The sequence below is a fragment of the Drosophila innubila genome, assembly GCF_004354385.1.
Source record: "Drosophila innubila isolate TH190305 chromosome 3L unlocalized genomic scaffold, UK_Dinn_1.0 0_D_3L, whole genome shotgun sequence".
NCBI classification, from domain to species: domain Eukaryota; kingdom Metazoa; phylum Arthropoda; class Insecta; order Diptera; family Drosophilidae; genus Drosophila; species Drosophila innubila.
This window is the reverse complement of record NW_022995376.1, coordinates 17,278,664-17,301,750: the sequence shown is the minus strand read 5'-3', so window position 1 is coordinate 17,301,750 and position 23,087 is coordinate 17,278,664. Positions and strand designations below refer to the sequence as shown.

At 36.3% G+C, this 23,087-nt stretch overlaps 3 protein-coding genes across 4 annotated transcripts; 1 reads left to right on the top strand and 2 right to left on the bottom strand.

The window, feature by feature from the left end:
* The first annotated feature begins 609 nt into the window (after window positions 1–609).
* On the top strand, window positions 610–13,677 carry LOC117788154 (probable serine/threonine-protein kinase nek3). 2 transcript variants are annotated; one of them, XM_034626824.1, is made up of 3 exons: window positions 610–802; window positions 9,100–10,235; window positions 11,599–13,677. In XM_034626824.1, exons 1-3 carry the CDS (start codon window positions 640–642, stop codon window positions 12,946–12,948), a joined length of 2,649 nt encoding a protein of 882 aa, XP_034482715.1. In that variant the 5' UTR covers window positions 610–639; the 3' UTR covers window positions 12,949–13,677. The 2 variants fall into 2 exon arrangements, with proteins under 2 accessions (XP_034482715.1, XP_034482714.1); XM_034626823.1 differs by having other exon boundaries at window positions 610–808.
* On the bottom strand, window positions 1,785–2,607 carry LOC117788157. The gene is made up of 2 exons (XM_034626825.1): window positions 2,569–2,607; window positions 1,785–2,511 (listed from the first exon to the last, which is right to left on the bottom strand). The coding sequence occupies exons 1-2, from the start codon at window positions 2,602–2,604 to the stop codon at window positions 2,029–2,031; spliced, it is 519 nt and encodes a 172-aa protein (XP_034482716.1). The 5' UTR covers window positions 2,605–2,607; the 3' UTR covers window positions 1,785–2,028.
* Window positions 13,678–16,449: 2,772 nt separating the features above from the next.
* LOC117787413 (20-hydroxyecdysone protein) lies at window positions 16,450–18,272 on the bottom strand. The gene has a single exon (XM_034625932.1). The coding sequence runs from the start codon at window positions 18,210–18,212 to the stop codon at window positions 16,713–16,715; it is 1,500 nt and encodes a 499-aa protein (XP_034481823.1). The 5' UTR covers window positions 18,213–18,272; the 3' UTR covers window positions 16,450–16,712.
* Between the last annotated feature and the right edge of the window lie 4,815 nt (window positions 18,273–23,087).

Here is a 23,087-nt window from a genome sequence, read left to right as displayed (position 1 = left end):
ACAAAACGAGCAATGTGAAATAGAGGGGATGGAAGAGGGGCAAGGAGGGGGGAGAAAAGAACTTTGGAGGCTGTTGCTGACACCAAAACACAAAAGCAACAGCAAAAAGTTTGTTTAACAATGTGTAAAGGAGCTGAGAAATGGCTAGAGCGGAAAATGGCTAAGGGAGAACGACTGTGGTAAAGATAGTAAGGAGAATAAAGGGCAACAGGGGAGGGCGCCACAGAGAAAAAACCAAAAAGGCAAACATATTTGACATTTGCATGCGAAAAGTGTCAAAGGAGGAACACACACACACACACATACACATGCTCTAAAATGTGTAGGACCTCAACTTCCGTTACCTTCTTATCTTAGTGTATTGTTGTTTCTTGCTCTTTCTCATACTCTCTCCCGTTCTTTCTCAATTTGCAGGAGCGTTACAAGGCCGACATTAGTCTTGCCATACAATTGCTGCAGTGCAAACCGGACAGTTTTGTGCCGCAAAAGGTGTCCTCGGTGAGTTATTCGTTATTCGTTATCCTTTATCCATTTATCCGATATCCATTATGCTTAATGCGTAAATCGAGTAACACATTTATGGCCATATTTTGTTGTTGTTAGCTGCCAATTGAGATACAGTCTAAGGTGTCGGCCTATATGCGACTGGAGACAAACTCGCATTCGGATTCGGAGTGCAGCAATAGTGGTGTGGGCGTGGCTACCACAGCTTCCTATAAAGTGCTTCCCGTCTCGGACTCGCCACCGCCGGCACCATGCCCCTTTCCGCCCACCGCCATGGTGTACTCAATGCGGGGCCTTGGTAAGTGTTAGTAGACCATTTTGATTTCATTTCCTTTTGATTTTATTATTAGTTTTACATTCAATCGAATTGAATTTCAGTATTTCGCTATTAAAATTGCAATTTTATTTTATATATTATTTATTTCCTAGCCACAATTCGTAATTCCCTCTTTCAAAACTCAACTCAATCATTGGTTTAATTATTATAAGTTGTATACCCTGTGAGCATTGGGATTTAAAAGAGCGTGTATACTTTATGCATGTAAAATATTTATTTTCCAAAATATGATCAATTTAATCTATAAGTAGTCGATTAAGCTCTCTTAGCCTGTCTGTCTATTTATATATTTCTGTATTCTATAAGAAAATCTAATTTACTTTTCATTTATATCAGTAAATAATAGATAAACTAATTACAAGAAAAATTTAAAGGGCAGTCACATTTTCTCTACCCATTTTAAAAAATTTCACTTGCATCAGATTATAATCACTGAAAATATTAAAGAGTCTTCTCATAGTCTAGTCCCTTTAAAATTTTAAAGATCAGCAACATTTTCTCATTTTGATCTGACTATAAACGCTGAAGATATTTAAGAAAGTGTTTGTTGAGTTTAGGGTAACTTCAGTCTGCAGTCTAGTTAGAGTACTTTATAGTCGAGTAAACTTGAGTAGCATGTTCTGCACATTTTTGGTTTTAATTGTAAAAACTTTATAGTAATTGCATTCATTACTTCCATTTCAATTCATTTTAATTTTTAATTTTAATTTATTGATGTAGTTTCAATTACAGCTCAAATTTACTTTAAATAGCTTGCAACAGTTTGTGTTTGGTTTGTATTATGTTAAACATATTAAAAAGTGTATTTGGTTTAAAAATGATTAAATTTATAATATTTTTTGTTTTCATTTGATAGAAGATTTTGGCAATATGTGACAATAAATGAGTGCTTTCTATACCTATTTTAAATGTTTTTTTTCTCAAAGCTGAAAGATGCAACGAATTAATTAATTAAAAAATATATCTAAAATCATTTCTAAAGTCTGATATCATACTTTAAAGTAAGCAAACCAGTTTAAAATATTTATCAAAAGAGTCTACAATTTGTGTGCGGATAGCTTGAAAACCATTCAAATTAGGAATAGACCTAAAAAGTGAACTACAAAATTGAACTATATGACAAATCACTATACAAACGCATTGCGGCATTAAACATGTCGTGCTCGTCCATTGCATTTTTAAGTTTCTCAAAGGATTCCCTGTGCAAATTCTTTGTAGTCTCTGTTAGTCGTTTTTGCAGCTATAAAAAACAATTTTAGCAGGTCATCTACGGTCTTATTATAATCGGCTATTAAGTTGTCGAATTGCCCATTAGTCCAAAAATTGAAAAGGATTCGTTTTTCCAGATATTTGGGCTTCGCATAAATGTGAAATATATTCCAGAGATCGCGCATATAATCGGGATTAAGAACTTCATATTTGTCGTTAACGCTTGCCGTACCATTCATCCTATCCACTCGATACTGCAGGAAATCAAGTACATGCTTATCAGCTTTTTTAGTGTCCAGTATTGATTGTACAACATCCTCCATAACCTTTTGTGGTGTCACCATCGACGCAACCATGAAAGCTGATCCATGTTCAGCTAGGTTCCTAATCAGAATCTTGTCCTCTTCAGGAATTTCAGCCTTAGGGTTATCTTCCACATTTGGAAACGCTCTTGCAAAGCTCTGAAATTTCAAAATTAATATGATTTAATAATTATTTTTTGTGTTTTAAATACTTACCACAATTCCCAAACTGATCACTAGCAAGTATCGCATCTTGAGGAGAGTCAAAGAAGCAACTGTACGTTCATATACAGCTCTTCTCTATTTATAAGGTTTATTTAAGCTGTGTATGTGTGCATATGTGTCTCGACTATCTGGACTGTAAATGGACGGCATCGAAGTCTATTTTTAAATAAGAATTGATTGTGCTTTCCATACATGTCTCCCTTATTCGTCTTTTTTCCATGGTTAATCTTTTGCTGGGGGTATTCCCTTTTATGTCAATAAATGCTGTATAAGAAACTACTTCAATCTACAGTGTAGACAAAAAAGAATGCAGCGATACATGCCTGTTTATCTGTCAGTCTGTCTGCCTGTCTTAGATACCTTGATCTCAGAGAACATAAGAGTTAGAGACACCCAAATCTATATATGCCTTTCGTTATATTCTAATTAAATAAAGTGTACTTTGTAATCGTGGCATCTCTCATTTTTAAAATTTTCATAATCAAATAACTAGCAAGAACGCCACTTTCAGGAAGCTTACACAAGATCAATATAATATGTATTTGCACTTGTGATGCGCATGGGCGTAGCGAGGGAGGTGCAAAGCGTGCAGTTGCCCCCCTAGATTACTAGCGTACTAAAATATTTTGCACAAATTTTTCGTACCGCGAAGAGAAGTCAAGTAAAAACAACTTAAGCAAGGAAAAAATAGTTACTTCCTAACAGATTAACATATTTATCAAGTGTGGAAAGAGGCCGAAATGTTCTTTCCTGAAATAAGAATCGCTTTTAAGATTGCTATGTCACAGCCATGTACTGTTGAATGATCTTTCAGCTGTAAAATCTAGGTTATTAGTTTTTTATGTATGGGCAATTTCACAGAAATGTCAACCGCAGCCATAAACTTAAAATTGATAAAAAAAACTCACTTCTTGTTAACTTTTTTGTCAACCCCCCCTCGAGAAAGGTCTGGCTACGCCCATGGTGATGCGTATTCATGCATGTCTTAACTATCTGTACTGAAAGATGTCTATTCTTAAAATACAATCGATTGTCTATTTTATAAAAGACAAAGTATAAAGAACCTCTGCCCTTTATTGTAAATGCAAAAGTTTTACTTTAAAACAACTTTAATTGTTATATCCAATCCAATCAAATAGCTTATGAAATGACATTTTTTTTAGAATTTAAAAATTTATTTTGAATCATTTCCAATTCTTTTTTAAGTCTATTATAATATTCTTCAAAAGATTGTTTATTATTAAACAAAAATATATATTTAAATTGACTTTAAATTGATATGTAATATGCTTTTTACAGGAGCTTACTAGTTGGAGTTTTAAGAGCTTGAAGAACATTGAAATTGGAAGCAGACCTTTCAGTTCCTGCGTAATATGTTAATTTTTCATATAAATTCATTGCGGAATTCATAATTTCTCGTTCTTCAACTGAATTGTTAAACTTCTCAATCAATTTCACGTTTAAATTCCTTGTAGTTTCGCTCAGGTTGCGAACAGTTGTTCTTACAGCTTCAATAAATGAGTTTTTCTGATCGAGTACTGTTTGATAGTATTTCCTCATAAGCATGTCGAACTGACCATTAGTCCAGAAGTTGAAACGGATCCGCTTTTCTAGAAATTTGCTTTTGGAATAAATTTGAAACATGTCCTTGAGATCTTTTAATTGATCCGGAGGAGGCGTGTCATTCTCTTCCTCTGAATTGTAATCACCGTTCAGCGAACGATTAAACTTATTCAACCCATTCTGCAGGAAATCAAGTATATCTTGATCAGCTTTCTTACAGTCCAAGATTGCGTACGCAACATTATATATAACTCTATCAGGTTCCGTCATTAACGTATACATCATAGTTGAACCATTAATAGCCAGCTTGCTAATCAGAAGTTTGTCCTCTTCGGGAATTGGAACTTTGGGTTCATCTTCCCAAAGGTCCAAATCATCATCACCATCATCATCATCAGCCTCAGAAAAGGCGCTCGCAAGAAACTGATATTTTGTAAATGATTAACTACTTAATCTTTGATTTTATATTGAATATTTACCACGATTCCCAAACAGATAGCGAGCAAGAAACGCATCTCTGATGAAAGTCAATAAATCAACTGTAAGAACAAAGTCAGTTCTCCGCATTTTATAAGATTTTCCACATCTGATTTGTCGTCTATCTGGACTTCAATTTGCGGCATCAAAGTCTAAAATAATTATTGATTGTGCATCCCATACATGGCTTCTTTGTCTTCTTTCTAAGGGTATTCCCTTTTATGTCAATAAATGCTGTTCAAGAAACTACTTCAATCTACGGTGTAGACAAAAAAGGATGCAGCGATACATGCCTGTTTATCTGTCAGTCTGTCTGCCTGTCTTAGATACCTTGATCTCAGAGAACATAAGAGTTAGAGACACCAGAATCTATATATGCGTTTCGTTATATTCTAATTAAATAAAGTGTACCTTGTAATCTTGGCATCTCTCATTTTTAAAATTTTCATAAACAAATAACTAGCAAAAACGCCACCTTCAGGAAAACTTATAAAAGATCAATATAATATGTATTTGATTACTAACGTTCTAAAATATTTTGCACAAATTTTTCGAACCGCGAAGAGAAGTCAAGTAAAAACAACTTAAGCAAGGAAAAAATAGTTACTTCCTAACAGATTAACATCTTTATCAAGTGTGGAAAGAGGCCGGAATGTTCTTTCCTGAAATAAGAATCGCTTTTAAGATTGCTATGTCACAGCCATGTACTGTTGAATGATCTTTCAGCTGTAAAATCTAGGTTATTAGTTTTTTATGTATGGACCATTTCACAGAAATGTCAACCGCAGCCATAAACTTAAACTTGATAAAAAAAAAAACTCACATCTTGTTTACTTTTTTGTCAACCCCCCTCGAGAAAGGTCTGGCTACGCCCATGGTGATACGTATTCATGTATGTCTTATTTATCTGTACTGAAAGATGTCTATTTTTAAAATACAATCGATTGTCTATTTCATAAAAGACAAAGTATAAAGAACCTCTGCCCTTTGTTTTAAATGCAAAAGATTTACTTTAAAACAACTTTAATTGTTATATCCAATCCAATCAAATAGCTGGAAAATTAAAATTTTTTAAGAACTTTAAAATTTATTTTAAATCATTTCCAATTCATTTTTAAGTCTATTATATTTTTTTTCAAAAGATTGTTTATTATTAAAAAAATATATATATTTAATTTGACTTCAAATTGATATGTAATATGCTTTTTACAGGAGCTTACTAGTTAGAGTGTTAAGAGCTTGAAGAACATTGAAATTGGAAGCAGACCTTACAGTTCTTGCGTAATAAATTAATTTTCCATATAAATTCAATGCGGAATTCATAGTTTCTCGTTTTCCAACTGAATTGTTAAGCTTCTCAATCAATTGCACGTTCAAATTCCTTGTAGTTTCGCTCAGGTTGCGAACAGTTGTTCTTACAGCTTCAAGAAATGAGTTTTTCTGATCGAGTACTGTTTGATGGTATTTGCTCATTAACATGTCGAACTGACCATTAGTCCAGAAGTTGAAACGGATCCGCTTTTCTAGAAATTTGCGTTTGGAATAAATTTGAAACATGTCCTTGAGATCTTTTACATGATCCGGAGGAGGCGTGTCATTCTCTTCCTCTGAAATATCACCGTGCAGCCAAAGATTAAACATATCGGACCTATTCTGCAGGAAATCAAGTATATCTGGATCAGCTTTCTTACAGTCCAAGATTGCGTACACAACATTATCAATAACTCTATCAGGTTCCGTCAATAACGTATATATCATAGTTGAATAATTATTAGCCAACTTGCTAACCAGAAGTTTGTCCTCTTCGGGAATTGGAACCTTGGGTTCATCTTCCCAAAAGTTATAATCATCATCATCATCATCATCATCATCAGCCTCAGAAAAGACGCTTCCAAGAAACTGATATTTTGTAAATGATTAACTACTTAATCTTTGATTTTATATTGAATATTTACCACGATTCCCAAACAGATAGCGAGCAAGAAACGCATCTCTGATGAAAGTCAATAAATCAACTGTAAGAACAAAGTCAGTTCTCCGCATTTTATAAGATTTTCCACATCTGATTTGTCGTCCATCTGGACTTTAATTTGCGGCATCAAAGTGTAAAATAATTATTGATCCCATACATGGTTTCTTTGTCTTCTTTCTAAGGGTATTCCCTTTTATGTCAATAAATGCTGTTCAAGAAACTACTTCAATCTACGGTGTAGACAAAAAAGAATGCAGCGATACATGCCTGTTTATCTGTCAGTCTGTCTGCCTGTCTTAGATACCTTGATCTCAGAGAACATAAGAGTTAGAGTCACCAGAATATATATGCGTTTCGTTATATTCAAATTAAATAAAGTGTACCTTGTAATCTTGGCATCTCTCATTTTTAAAATTTTCATAAACAAATAACTAACAAGAACGCCACCTTCAGGAAAACTTATAAAATATCAATATAATATGTATTTGATTACTAACGTTCTAAAATATTTAGCACAAATTTTTCGTACCGCGAAGAGAAGTCAAGTAAAAACAACTTAAGCAAGGAAAAAATAGTTACTTCCTAACAGATTAACATCTTTATCAAGTGTGGAAAGAGGCCGGAATGTTCTATCCTGAAAGACGAATCGCTTTTAAGATTGCTATGTCACAGCCATGTACTGTTGAATGATCTTTCAGCTGTAAAATCTAGGTTATTAGTTTTTTATGTATGGACCATTTCACAGAAATGTCAACCGCAGCCATAAACTTAAAATTGATAAAAAAAAAAAAAACTCACATCTTGTTAACTTTTTTGTCAACCCCCCTCGAGAAAGGTCTGGCTACGCCCATGGTGATGCGTATTCATGCATGTCTTAACTATCTGTACTGAAAGATGTCTATTCTTAAAAGACAATCGATTGTCTATTTTATAAAAGACAAAGTATAAAGAACCTCTGCCCTTTATTTTAAATGCAAAAGTTTTACTTTAAAACAACTTTAATTGTTATATCCAATCCAATCAAATAGCCGGAGAATTAAACATTTTTAAGAATTTCAAAATTTATTTTTTATCATTTCCAATTCATTTTTAAGTCTATTTTATTTTTCTTCAAAAGATTGTTTATTATTAGGAAAGAGTATATATTTAAATTGATTTCAAATTGATATGTAATATGCTTTTTACAGGAGCTTAGCAGTTGGAGTGTTAAGAGCTTGAAGAACATTGAAATTGGAAGCAGACCTTACAGTTCTTGCGTAATAATTTAATTTTCCATATAAATCTATTGCGGAATCCATAATTTTTCGTTCTCCAACTGAATTGTTAAAAATCTCAATCAATTCCACGTTCAAATTCCTTGTAGTTTCGCTCAGGTTGCGAACAGTTGTTCTTACAGCTTCAAGAAATGAGTTTTTCTGATCGAGTACTGTTTGATGGTATTTGCTCATTAGCTGGTCGAACTGACCATTAGTCCAGAAGTTGAAACGGATCCGCTTTTCTAGAAATTTGCGTTTGGAATAAATTCGAAACATGTCTTTGAGATCTTTTACATCATCCGGAGGAGGCGTGTCTTTCTTTTCCTCTGTATTGTAATCACCGTTCAACGAACGATTCAACTTATTCAACCCATTCTGCAGGAAATCGAGTATATCTTGATCAGCTTTCTTACAGTCCAAGATTGCGTACACAACATTATTTATAACTCTATCAGGTTCCGTCATTAGCGTATGCGTCAAAGTTGAATAATTATTAGCCACCTTGCTAATCAGAAGTTTGTCCTCTTCGGGAATTAAAACCTTGGGTTCATCTTCCCAAGGGACATAATCATCATCATCATCATCAACATCATCATCACCATCATAAGCCTCAGAAAAAGCGCTCGCAAGAAACTGATATTTTGTAAATGATTAACTACTTAATCTTTGATTTTATATTGAATATTTACCACGATTCCCAAACAGATAGCGAGCAAGAAACGCATCTCTGATGAAAGTCAATAAATCAACTGTAAGAACAAAGTCAGTTCTCCGCATTTTATAAGATTTTCCTCATCTGATTTGTCGTCTATCTGGACTTCAATCTGCGGCATCAAAGTGTAAAATAATTATTGATTGTGCATCCCATACATGGTTTCTTTGTCTTTTACGAAGGGTATTCCCTTTTTTGTCAATAAATGCTGTTCAAGAAACTACTTCAATCTACGGTGTAGACAAAAAAGGATGCAGCGTTGCAAGCTCGTCTGTCTTCTGTTTGAATACTTAGATCTTAGAGAATATAAGAAGAACAAGTTTAGTTTGATTTGTAGTTATCTCACGCCACGAATCGACAATTATAAAGATTCAAACACAAAAAGTTTAACATTTTTGTATTTATATAATTTATATTTTATATATGTTTTAATATTTAGTGTCAAATATTGCCAATATTCTTCTTTCATATGTATTCCCATAAAATTCTTGAATTGTCTTAATGCTTGTCGAATAATTAAGCACTCTCTCTTCATCAAACAGATGCTGGCAATCCAAACAGTGCACCACAATCAGCGGCAACAGCTGCTAATAATAGTAATAATAATAATAATAACAACAACAACAGCACCGCTAAGGACACCGTCAACAACAACAACAACAATAATAATAATAATAATAATAATAATAGCAACAATCACAATAGCAAGCACAACAACAACAAGTTCAGCTCCAGTCAATCGCTCAATGGTCAGTCAAAGCACAACAACAACAATAATTCCGATCCTGATATGATCTCACCGACGGTTATGGCCAAATTTCTGGAGGATGAGCTAAAGTTGAACGATGTGAAGCATTGTGACACGTGTCAATGCAGCAAACAGGATCTGACAGTGCTGGCGGATGTCTCACGTTCCTATACGGTGGCCACACAGACACCACATAGCTTAGCCACCGGCTCCACACTAAATGAGCCACTGACTCAGCTCTGTCTGCGGTGTCACAGCAATCTCAATTCGCCATCTCGCACAAATAGTCCATACTTAATGAAGTTGGTCAAGTCAAGTGATTCGGTTATTTCGGAGACAAAAAGTTCCGTTTCGGATTTGAATGACATGGATAAGTTATTTACGCCGCCCAAGAAGGATGACCTAATGGTAAATCCCATATTGGGACATCACAGACTTTGCGAGAGAACTGCAGGACAGGATTATGCTGCCAGCAAGCTGACAGCCTCGACCATGATGTATCCCACAACACATTTGGGCGCCTATGCGGCCGAGAAATATCTGCTAGAGACGAGTAATCTCGGCCAGCTGCGTCATGGCTATCAGCGTCGATTCTTGGAAGGCGGCGGCACAGCGTTGCAGCTTCTCAACAAATACGAGGCGACACCAACTGCCGCCACAGAGGAACTGGAAGATGAGGTCATCAAACCATTGCTGGCTGGCATATCACAAGCCAATCTGCTGGAGGCAGAGCAAACGGTGCCAGTGCAGTCCGTGAAGCCGGAGGATGTCTGTGAACCGCTACCTAGGAAACCAGCACCCGTCGCCGGCTCACAGCTTAAGTCGAACACTTCGGGCAGCGTTCAGAGCCTCTGGAGCAACAAGACGAGCAGCTGCGAGGGCGCCAAAATGTTTGAGACATTCAACAGAAATCTCATCAAGACTATCAAGGTACATATAATTTCCCAAAGAGTTAACTCTGCCTTAGTTACTACTTCTCTTTGTGAATCTCTGATCTGGAAGTTTTTTGACTTGAAAAGTTGCTAGATCAGAGGCTTGACTAACTTCGAACTGTCATAACTTTGTCAAAACTCAACCGATTTTCAAGCGGAATGTCATTTTGATCATGGCTTGGCTTTTTAATTCATTCCGCATTTAAATTTTATTAATTTATTAAAAAAAAATATTTTTTGCTAAAATTCGATTTTGATGGTAAGGGTACCCCCTTTGAAATTTTGAAATTTGAAAATTTTAATTCTCAAGTTTTCACTTTTAATCAACTCCTTATATTGAAATTAGTATAAAACAACACCTACAACTTGATTCTGAAACGTTTCATTTTCTTGTCAAAAATCATGGGAAATTGAACAAAAATTTTGACTTGTAAAGTTGCTAGATACAATGTCTGACCAAATTCGAGTGTCATAACTTTGGCAAAACTAAACCGATTTTCAAGCGGAATGTCATTTTGATCATGGTTTGGCTTTTTAATTCATTCTGCATTTAAATTTTATTAATTTATTAAAAAAAAATATTTTTTGCTAAAATTCGATTTTGATGGTAAGGGTACCCCCTTTGAAATTTTGAAATTTGAAAATTTTAATTCTCAAGTTTTCACTTTTAATCAACTCCTTATATTGAAATTAGTATAAAACAACACCTACAACTTGATTCTGAAACGTTTCATTTTCTTGTCAAAAATCGTGGGAAATTGAACAAAAATTTTGACTTGTAAAGTTGCTAGATACAATGTCTGACCAACTGCGAACCATCATAACTTTGTCAAAGCTTAACCGATTTTCAAGCGGAATGTCATTTTGATCATGGTTTGGCCTCTTAATTCAAATTAAATTCAATATATATACAAAATGTTATTATTTTTAGACTATCGTCGCCATGGTTCCATTTTGGTATTAAGGGTCCCCTTCAGGTTTTCACTTTTAATTAACTCGTTGTATTGTTATTAGTATAAAAGACGTTTAGAAATAGAATCTTTTCCGAAATAGTTGTTTCGAATCGTACCTTAACCGAAACCTTTATTAACTTCGGCTTGATGCCTCAGTTTTTTATATAAAATAATAATATCATAATAAGAATTAAATTTTAATTTTTATCAAAAAATCATAGAAAACAAATGTTCTCTTTAATTTGTATTAAAAAACAGCTTTTTTAAAAATATTTACGAATAATTGTAATAAGTACATATTTAAATATAAATTGTAAAAAACTTAAGCTCAAATAAAATTTGTATTGAATAAAAAATATAAATATTAATATTGAATAAAACAAACTAATGCTCTATCTATTTTCGTAGGCGGAGAATCCAAAGAATCGAGGTCCACGTCTCTGTGCCATGCGGATTCAGCAGAACGGCCAAAGCAACATATTGCTGGACAATCTGGAGTCTATAGAGACGCATTTGCCGGTGATCTACAAGCGACGCGAGAGATTGTTGGACGAGGAGCTCAACGATGGCAAGGATATCATCACCTCAAAGGAAAGCAATGCGGCGGCAGCTGTGGATGCGTGGCAAGCATCTGTGGCGCCGCACGAGACTGGGGCACTGCAACCGGTGCTGGAGCCGCAGGTGGAGCTAAAAGAGACTGAAAAGATGGCACAGTTGGACGCGTCAACGACAATGGCCGAAGGAGCGGAAGTGGGAACGGGAACGGGAACAGCAGAAATTGTGGGAGCTGCAGCTGGTGTGGTGACCAACTCACCGAAGCATTCGGTCAACTCGAGTTCGCTGAGCGATGCCATCGACTATCAGGAGAGCGTGTTGTTGCGTCGCCAGCAGTTGAACCGTGTGGCAGAGTGGGTGCAACACAATACACAGCAGTTGGAGCAGCGGGCGTTGCAGCAACCGGCATTGCCAAGTGATTCCAACTCGGGTACAGAGCGGCAATCATCATACTCCACACTGGACCACATGGACTCCATATCGATTGAGAAGCTGAGCATGGACTCGGGCTACAAGACAACGCCACAACAGCTTACCAACGGTTATGCCGATGCGGGCAAATCCACAGAGGATTCGCTGTCACCCAAAACGGATATCACCAGCAACTCATTGCCGGAGGCGACTCCAGCTGCCGCCACAGTTGCCGCTGCCGCTGCCGCTGCCGCCACCAAGAAGGCAGAACTTTGCACCACCTACTACAGACGCACCACTCGATCCGGGCTGCCTGTGGCCTATACCACAACCACAACCACAACGACAACAATGACAGCTGCTGCAACTGGCGGCGATTCACAGCAATGCTCCTCGTCGGGCTCCCCCTCGCTGCTGTGCCCCGAACAGCCCACGTGTGATATACTCAACTACAAATATTATCCCAATGATACGGACAAGACGCGCTCCGTGCAGGCGGAGCTACATACGACCACACAACATGTCGACATCGCCCAAATGGAGTACAATGTCAAGCAGTTTCTCCTCAAGCAGAATGAATGGTCTATGCGTGCCGAGGCAGCGACCGTAGCAGGAGGAGGAGGAGGAGCAACCACTGTACAATCTTCAACCGGTGCTGCCCCAAGGTTATTGCGGCACACACGAATCCTCGGACCAGGTGTGGGGGAACGGGTGCGCATGGCAACGCCGGGAGGCGCTGTTGCTGCCACGCCCAGTGTCCTGGCACCGCACAGAACTGAAACGAATTTATAAGAGAAACAACCGAAAAAGCCGGAGAATGATAAACCAAATTGTATTCTAGTTTAGCGCAAGACGAGAGAACAAAAATCCCAAAATTATGAAATTAAAAAATGCTTAAGTTATAATGAGTACTATATATACTAGTAAATGTACGATATAAATATATATATATATATATATATTTACCTATGTAATACTTAAAACTACATCTAAGCTTCAACAGGGAATTCATGGCGTTGGCGAAGTTACGTTTATTTATTTAATTTAGAGAAGTTTTTTGGATTCCATATATACGTATTTCGTATGTCTTCCTGCTTCTGTATAAACTGTATAAACTAACTTTTAGAGATCGCTTTTCGAACCTTTCGATTTATCAACCTTTATGTCTTCCTTTCTCACTATCGAGTCGTGTCTGTCCCGTTTTCTCCTTTTCTCTCTCACTTTTCTGCACTCTTTCCAACGCCAGTTAATCCCCGGCATATTTAAAGCATATGATTATTCCATATGATATTCAAATTTCGCATTACCTTTTGGTGTCTGCATGTTAATCGCCCCATTTAATACACTTACTTAAATATATCTGCCTAGGCTCTAATGATAACTTAAAGATATTATGCTATATATACATTTAAAAGAAACAAAAAAAAAAAAAATAAACAATTGATTGATATGTATTTGATAAGCGCATTATATTTTCTAGATTCCAATTGTGCAATATTTGTTATTAGCGTGAAACAAAACTTAAAAATATAAAAAAAACCCAAAATGACGAATTTTTATTTTTATAAAATTGCGACCAAAAAATAATGAAATTGAAAAGCAAAGAAAATCGACCATTTCGAGAGTTTTACGTTAAGTTAATGAATAAAAAAATTTCCGCAATGCACGGCTAAAACTCGTAATAAAAAGAAAAACCGCCAAGAACCTGCCTAATGTTAGCTTATATGATATAGCAGCCGCTCTATATAACTAACCTATATACAAGTGTAACTGTACCTTCTTAGTAAAAATTTGCAGCAACTGTACTCATTCCTGCCCATTAGATGACCTTCATACATACATACATACATACATACAAGCCTACATACTCTCTCTATCTCTCACTTTCACATGCATATTTATATATATCTGAAGACCTGTTTTCAATTGACGGAAAAATGCATTGCATACTTTTGGGTGCAATAGAAACTCTCAAAGTGAAATTAAGGCGAAATCGAAATTTAGCTTCAGATCTGATAGAGAAACATGGAAAATTGTATATCTTCGGTGTACCGAAGTTCAAATACCCTTGCAGGCAGGTTAAATAGCTATCATGATTATGACTGAAACTTAAATTTGTTGATTTGGATGAATCTTAGTTAGGATTTGTAAAACTACTATAAATTAATGTTTCAAAACTTAAAGATAAAGAAATAAATGTACATTAATTTCTTTATGGTGTTTGACATCTGTATCTGATGTATCTGAAAAAAAAACAAAATATCCTCTGCAAGGGTATTACAAAAATGTAGCCTTCAGCTAACAGCTAAAAAGTCATAGCATTCGCATTGCTACGATATACATATATATACGTATCTGAACAGACATATGATGTAATGCCCACACACACACACACATACACCACATATATATTTACATATATACCGCATCCCTTATATACAAACATGCATACATATATATTCGTATATACCCAACCCACAAAAAGGCTTCAAATTATCTACCGATTCAATTTCTATATATATGAAACCTATATATACACACATGCGTACTCCTCCCTGCCGTATTTAAATCAAAATTAAATGCCTATTTACTCGTCTATTTACACATACATACATGGTCTCAAACACACACATAAACACATACCTATATCTCGAAATTAGTTTATCATGTATACACTGAGCGAAATGATAAATGGAAATGCTTTAATACTGTTATGTTTGGCCTACTTATAAACATTTAATTAGATAAAAGTTCTCATATAAACCAAAACCTATTACTATACTTACATACATTTAAAGCAGAATCTACGTCGGAATCAATTCGAAACCTATAGCGGATAATATTCCGAGTGTAAGAGCTGCCCTTATCATTATAACAACTTAAACTATAAAGTCGAAATGTCAGCAAAAACAAATGAAAACAAAGACTTGAAAACGTTCTTCAAAAGAATCTCAAACCAAACACAATCAAAATCGAGACATATTTGAAAAAAAAACACTACATCAAAAGCACATTAAAACCTTTACCCCATTTCAAAGTCGCATCTTAAATATATAACACATCAATTTTGATATCAATAGAACACTGCCCCCCCACTCCAACTCCAACACTGAACTGCACCTTCCCTCAGAATCACCTCATTAAGCTTAAACATTTAACTTTAAGTAGAATTATTTCAACAAATTTTCTCGAGCTCAAAGATCTTTATGAAGGCAGCTTAAGCAGTTAATCGATTATTAGCAAAAACTAAATCAATTGAAATGGAATTTCAAAAAAAAAAAAAAAAAAAATCATAAACAAAAAGCAAATATAAATATTTGGGAATAAGTTGAATCCTATTTTTCCAAGTCTCCAATTTCCTTTCCAGCTGCTTACCCAAGTAATTAGTTTTAAGCGTTTGCTAAGTTCCTTTCCTCTCTACCCCTTCCCCTCCTTAGCCTTATGTAAGTGTAAATTTTTTGCGCCTAGGTTGATTGTAACCATTTTTGAGCTATCGAACCACCTTAATGTGTAACAAAAATACTAAAACCAAAACAACATTAAATAAATATGAGATAATTTTTTGAAAAAAAAAAAACATCTACTACATTGTTTTACTTAAGTGGAATTTGGAAAATACTGTGAAGTTTCAACTGTCTATATTATCTACATTCCAGAAAAGTGAGTGTTGACAGGTAATCAATCAACATAATAAAACTACGAGAATATTCAGTTACATTAAAGTAAACACATTTCGTGTCTAGACAAAAAATATGACTGTTTGTACATTTTTATGAATAAGTTCAAAATATTTAGTTTTCATGGTAAATACTTATCCTTGTTTACTTTGGTTTTTCTTTACCTGAATATTAATTTTCCCTTTTTCATTTAATCTTCATCTGCTTCTCAGGGTTATTTTTGTTAAAGTCCTAACATGCCAACTTGGGAGTTTTCGTTTTCCTAAATAATCATAATTAAGAGATCTAAGATAAAAATTATACAAATGTTTTTCACATTTTCAACACAAAACATTATTAAACTCATATTGTGTGACTAAAATCTATCGTGTCAGGGATTTATCTAATTGATATATATCACAAAAAAAAAATTTCTAAAATTGTCTGGAATTGCAGTTCAATACATTATTTGCTTAACAATTTCAGTAATTTGAAGTAAATCAAAATAATATATTTTAAATATTTTTGGTTTCTTTTTTTATGAAACGTTTAATATTTATTTAAAATAAAATGATGGCTTCAGGATTATATGCTGAAATCAATTCCCAAGTCAATTGAAATAAAATCAAACTCTGCATTTCTTTTAATTATATTGATGTGTTTTTTTTTTTATTATTAAATATAAATTCCTGCGAAAATGAAATAAATAGTTTGTTGCATGCACTTAAACAACTATGGAAAGTATTTCTCTTGCTTTTCGAGCTCTCTCTTAAGTGTTTTCATTAAGGCGATCGAAAAATGGCGATAAAATGGCTTCAGTCAATGCGAGTTCTGTGCCAGGAGACGAGAGTCGAGTCCCTGGACAGACGGAGATGCAAAATGATGAGATGTCTGCACTTATTAATGATTGTAGGATAAATCGACAGAGTTCTTGGGCACAACGGCATCGTCAGCGGCAACTTCGGGTGCAACATCGGGGGCAACATCGGCGGCAGAGGCATCATCGTTGACGACAATCACCTCATTGGAGGGCACTGCCTCCTCGAAGGAGTCATCAATGGTCTCGCCACTGCTGCGTACCTCATTCTCCGATACGGCCGGCTGTTGAGCAATCTCCTGAGATTCCTCAATCTTGTCATCGACACCTGGCTTCTTGGTCGGTGCTTGGGCTGGAGCAGCAGCTGGAGCAGCAGCTGGAGCATTTGTGGGTCGATTGCCGCCCAGAAAGTTGATGATACCCTGGAACGGACCCTGCTGTTGTTGCTGTTGTGGCGGTGAGGCAGCTGTGGCATTGTTGCCACCGCCAAACACGTTGTTCACAAACGATTGAATGGGACCTGGAGGACGTGCTGTGGTCGGCTGTGCATTCTGGCCAGTTAAACCGGAGAGTGTGTTCTGGAACTGTGTGCCCAGATTGTTGGCGAACTGCTGAATACCCTGGAATGCTTGAGTTGTGGTATTCACCACATTTTGCACCGTGGTCACTGCAGGCTGAAGGAAACCAGGAACTGTTGGTGCCGCCGGTGCTGGCTGATCCGCAGCCACCTGTTGAGTTTGTTGCTGCTGTGGCTGGCCATTGAACTGGCTCAGGAATTGGCCAATGGGTGAGTTCTGGATCAGTTGCTGCACAAAGTTCTGCTGCGTCGAGCTCTGTGTGGGCGTGGCCTGAGTGGCTTGACGCACATGTGGCTGCACTGCATCCACCTCAGCCACTTCCTGTTCGGGCACAACGGCTACCACGGGAGCAACTACCTCGGGAACACTTGGCACTACATCTTCAGCGAGCAGGGACTTCAGAAGGGGCTGTGGCTGTGACTCGGCTTCCAATTGTGGCTTCAACTCGGACTTGGTCTCCGTTTCCGTCTGTTTCTCTGGCTCTGGCTGCTGTTCCTTGGCAATTTGTGGCTCCTCTGGCTTGGTCTCTGCTTTAGGCTCAAGCTCAGCTTCTTTTCTGGCCTCTGGCTTAGCTGCTTCTTTAACCTCGGGCTGGGCTGCTTGCTTAGCTTCTTGCTTAGGTTCTTCCTTAGCCTCGACCTTAGCTTCCTCCTTAACTTCTTCCTTAGCCTGCTCCTTAATTTCTTCCTTAGCCTGCTCCTTGGCTTCTAGTTTAGTTTCTTCTTTAAGCAACTCTTTAGCTTCTTCTCTTGCCTCTGGCTTGGCTTCCACTGCCAATGGCTCCTCTACAGATTTCTTCTGCTCAACCTGAACTTTCGTTTCCGTCTCTTTCTCTGTCTCTTTCTCCGTCTTCGTCTCCGTCTCGGACTTGATCAAAGGCAACGCCTGTGGCTCTGATTCCTTGATGATCTCAACGGGTATATCGATTGCCTCCTTGGGCGCCTGCAGCACACGTCCCTGACATGCCACCGCCAGGCAAACTAACACCAAGAGAGCTGACTTCATTTTTAATTTGCTTTTCCCAACAACTTTTCTTACTCCCCACGACGCGACGAGATGTTTTTGTAAACTGAATGTACGCTTGCGCCTCACGGCCACAACTGTTTGAAATTTCTTTAGCCTCGTCGCATTTATAACCCGACCCGGAGTCAGCGGCAGCTGCGTCGACTGCGACTGCGGCAGCGACTGCGACTGCGACAGCGACAGCGCACGCTGCGTAAAAGACAAACTGAAGTTGTTGCAGAGACGCCATCGTCTTGGCCAATTCTTATGCTTAATGTCATTGAACTGATGCAGTCCAAGGGCCCAAAGAGGCCAAAGAAATCGCTGAGGATAATTGGCCAGCTCTTTGCTTGCACTTGCCAAGGGGAAAAGTGGGAGGAAAGATCTTCAGACGGTGCTTGCAACAAGTTCTACTAGTTGCACCGATCAAGGTTATCCATTAGTAAATAGATGAAGTTCATTTAGTGAACGCTTGGACTTTGACTTCAGTTTCAGAGAGAAGGCAACAATTGCTCTAACTTCTAGACAAATGCAATTTATTGGATATAGTGATTTTATTACTTTGGCAGCATTAAATAAATTGGTCAACGAGTATTAAATACCATAAAAGAGGTATATCATTAATATCTGTAGCAGTATTAATTTATTAGATCGATAAATCAAAAAGAAAGCATATTGAAACATAAGAAAAATTTATAAACAAGATTATCACATGTATTAAGGGCAGACTCATGTTATGATTGTAATAATATTTGATCATTCTGTCTATGTATCATTATAAACTGTCCTTTCTCATAAATTTAATTATGAAGCAAATATCTGTTAAATAAGATTAAATTAAAAATAAGTATTTATACTTTTGATTTACTTTTGAATTTTACTTGATTTGTACATTTTTTGGTCGAAATGTCTTTTGCTGGGATATCAGTTAATCCCGACTAGACTTTAAGAAAATGCTCCTGAGTCTACATATAATAATTTAAAATTACTCTACTATTTCAATGTTGATTTTTTCCACTACTATCGCAAGCACAAAGCAAAAATTTATATTAATATAATGCTTAAATTACTACATTGATATATAATTAAATAAAGTATAATTAACGGATTTTTTTGATATAATTTATAAGATGCTCTATAAAATAAAAACCTTTAATAAGTTGTATTTACCAAAATAATTTGTTAGACCTTTTATACTTTGGTATATATCATTTATATATATCTTAGATCATCTTTTTGTTAAACAATCTATTATAATATTTTTAGCTACTCAACAATTAAATGTATTTAGTTTATTTTAGAGTATTTAAACTTCGTTACACGCAAGTAATTTTCCCTTAACGATCGTCGATTAATTTTGTTGCATCTACTTCATTGTTGTGCATGCAACAAGCACTTTGCCCCACTATGCAGTTGTTGTTCTTGCTGTTGTTATTTTTATCGATCTACGATCGACTACAGATCGCATCTTATTTTTCCAGCATAATCACCAACTCCACCTCCAACCCACCCAACTCCTCCTGCTCCCCCCTCCACGTTCTGTTGTATGCAACATCTTTGGTTTTTCACTCTCATTCCTTGTTGGTCATTTGATCAGCAACAAGATTGGATCAGACACTGGGCGCGTCTTTTACAAGAAAGTCTTCGTCTTCGTCTTGGTCTTGGTCTTTGGTTTTGTGGCCAAGAAACAAGTTTGTGGCCAAAGAAACCAGCTCGAAGTGTGGCTATTTTTAGAGCCAATTAAGTAGCGACTGAAGCTGAAAAAGGGTCTGTCTTTGGTATAAGAACTGAAGAACTGAAGAGCTGAGAATTGAGAACTGAAAACTGGCGACTGAAAAACTTAAGACAGTCACTTAAACTGCATTTAGATGCGTTTTCACCCATATTTGGTTTGTGTGTGTGTGTTAATAATTGATTAGAAATGCGTTAGCACGCCCACATGCCAAGAAAATTAACTTGAAAAACGGGCCACAAAATACAATGGAATATGCAAATGAGGCTTATCTTAAAAAATGTAGTTAAATGGGTCAACGATCGTCGAAGGTGCACGAAAAATGAGAGTTTCCCTCTGACTGAGTTTTTCCTGTTGGCATTGGAAAAATTAAGGAAAAACATTTGAAGTTGAACTTGACACTGTTTTTGTTTTTGCCTGCAATTGCAGACAATTTCAATGGCAGTCGAGTTGTTACCAATCTTCCCTCTCTCTCTCTCTCTCTGTCTCTCTCTTCTCTGTTGAACAGACAGAACTTGTTTGCTTTGGCGTCGTTTCGGCCCTTTAAAGGCACCAAAGACAAAGTCAGGCCAGAAAAGCCAAGTTGTCGTTGTCTCGTTGACTGCAAAAGGACATTGACTTTGTCTTTTGGCTTCGACTTTGATTTTTTATAGACTGTTGTTGGTGGTACGACTGTCTCTTAATTGATTTCCGCAACAAGCAGAACAAGTTCGAGAGTCTCTCAAGTGTTTGCTTTATTTGCCAAAGTCATTAAAGTTGGTTTTATGTTTGTTTTTTAATTGCTCCGTTGGCAGCTCAGTTTCCAAAGCTCTCGGCAATAGCGACAGAAATCGAACAATAATTATGCAATAGCTACTTTAGTTATCACACTCAATTTTCAGACAACGTCTCTGACGTATTAGCATAATAAAGTGTAAGAAACAACAACAATAAAGTCAAGTAAAATAATTGGCAACCGAAATTAACACCTTACTCACATCCCACATCCCACATACACCCAACACACGCACCATGTGGGCAAATTGTTTATTGGGGCGTGGCCACAACAACAACAACAACAATGTTCAAACGGTGGCAACTTTCACTTAACAATCGTGCGGAATCGGAATAATAAACAACAACAAAATAAAGCAAGTAAGCAAAAAAAAAAAAAAGTACACATACAAAAAAGTGGGTAACATGTATAGTAGGAGGCGTTGACGGAGATCTCGCCACAAATTACCGCACTTCAGCTTGAAATATTGTTGTTGCCGCAATATTTGTGTCATATTTATATTTGTCAAGGTCACAAATGTAGCACAAAAGGAAAATATGCAAGAAATTGAGCACAATTTGCTTAGATTGTTGTTTGTCAATGTCAAACACGACAATTGACACCTTATAAGTAACTCTTTGCGTTGTACTTCTTAATAATCCTCAGTTTTCTCTACAATGTTCAACTGTTGTTGTTGTTAGGCAATTTTTAAAATTCAAATTTAACAGACAGTTGTGCATTATAGCAGATAGCTTTGCGGCAGCTTTTAAGCTAGCTGACAAAAGCTGCTTATCATACACACTTAGTACATCCAGTGAAGCGCAGCCATCTTCACGTGTAAAATTTGCAGTTTGATGTTACTGTTTAATACAAATTAAGTTTAATTCTTACGTAAACTAAGCTTGTTTATAAATATTTACTTAGGTAAATGAATATATTTCAAAGTTATTGCATATTGAAATGTGAATTCACTCACATTTAAATTTTCCAGTGTGGCCACACGCGACCAATAACGCGTTCTAATTAATACTGATCCATCTGATATCCCATCTGATATACCAGAATATATTTTAGGTATAAAACCTAAAGACCGGTGCTAAGAAAGTTAGTATTAAGTATAAGTATTTAAGTATTTTTATAATCTAGAAGTCTTAATGAATGCTAAATAATTTAATTGATGTGAAACATTGTATTTATTTAAAGCAATATAATACTTTATTTGTATTAAAGCACAAACCCAAAGTGCCTCCTTTTCAAATATGATCAAATAAATCCAATAATAAATAACAGAAATGGTCATCCTTAACATAACAGCTGTAGTTAGGTATCGATATATCGATTACAAACAGCGTGCACATAACATGATATTAACATTAGCATTAAATTTAACATGGCAGTCACGATGCTACTACAACAGCCAGTTGGCTCCGTCCTGTTCTCTAGTTAGAGGCTGCAAAAATATCGATAGGTATTAACGCCGCGCGTTCGCGTTAATATTATTATTAAATAAACAAATTGTTCGTAATAAACGTGTACAAAGTGTTAAAAAATGTGTACGAAAGCTGCGTGCATTGTATCCAAATACAATTGTGAATGCACGTTGGCAACAGCAGCAGTAACAACAACAAATTTGTAGCGCTGCTTGCGCCCACACCACAGAAGCAGAAGCAGTAACAACAACAGCCAGACCAAACCAATTGTGAGGGAGAGAGAGAAAGAGGAGAAAGAGCAAGCAACAGCAGCATAAGCAAAGCAAGCAACAAAGTGCCAATAATAACAATGTTTAATTAGGCGCCGCGTGTATACGTTTATAAAACAAATAATTTCGGGCTTTTATTTCTTATTCCTTATTTTTTCCTATGCGACACAACTATAACAACAACAACAGTCGAATTTAACAACAACAATAACAACTATAGTGTGCATGAGTCGCTGCTGCTTATATATAAATTTGTGTGTACGTTTGTGTGTGTGTTTAAGTGCTCATGCATGTGTGAGTGCAGCAACAACAAAACGGATCGGATCGTTAACGTTAACGGGAGCAATGTTATATCTATGATAAATAATAAATGAAAATACAAAATACAAATAATCAATTAAATGCATAGCAAGAATTTAATCAACTGTTGGCCTAATTGATGTGCGGGCTGTTTTTTGGTGGTTTCTCTGTGTTTCGTTTCGGTTCTTTATGTGTGATTTCTTTCGCGGCCTGCAACGAATGAACCATGAAAATGAAATGAAATAAATTAAAGAAAAGCCATAGCCAAAAGCAAAAGAAATTATTATCTGCTTGCGTGTTGTTGTTGCCTTTTGCCTTTGTTTGCGCTTTTTTTTGTCGTCCCGTTCATTTATTTCCTGTTCTTCTCGTACTTGCGTACACATACAAACGCGT

Excerpts from the sequence above, each read along its gene's own strand:
- LOC117787413 (XM_034625932.1), bottom strand. The coding sequence starts at position 18,212 with ATGAAGTCAGCTCTCTTGGTGTTAGTTTGCCTGGCGGTGGCATGTCAG.
- LOC117788157 (XM_034626825.1), bottom strand. The coding sequence starts at position 2,604 with ATGCGATACTTGCTAGTGATCAGTTTGGGAATTGTG. Across the intron at positions 2,512-2,568 it reads TGATCAGTTTGGGAATTGTG|AGCTTTGCAAGAGCGTTTCC; the intron begins GTAAGTATTTAA and ends TTGAAATTTCAG.
- LOC117788154 (XM_034626823.1), top strand. The coding sequence starts at position 640 with ATGCGACTGGAGACAAACTCGCATTCGGATTCGGAGTGCAGCAATAGT. Across the intron at positions 809-9,099 it reads AATGCGGGGCCTTGGTAAGT|ATGCTGGCAATCCAAACAGT; the intron begins GTTAGTAGACCA and ends TTCATCAAACAG. Across the intron at positions 10,236-11,598 it reads ATCTCATCAAGACTATCAAG|GCGGAGAATCCAAAGAATCG; the intron begins GTACATATAATT and ends CTATTTTCGTAG.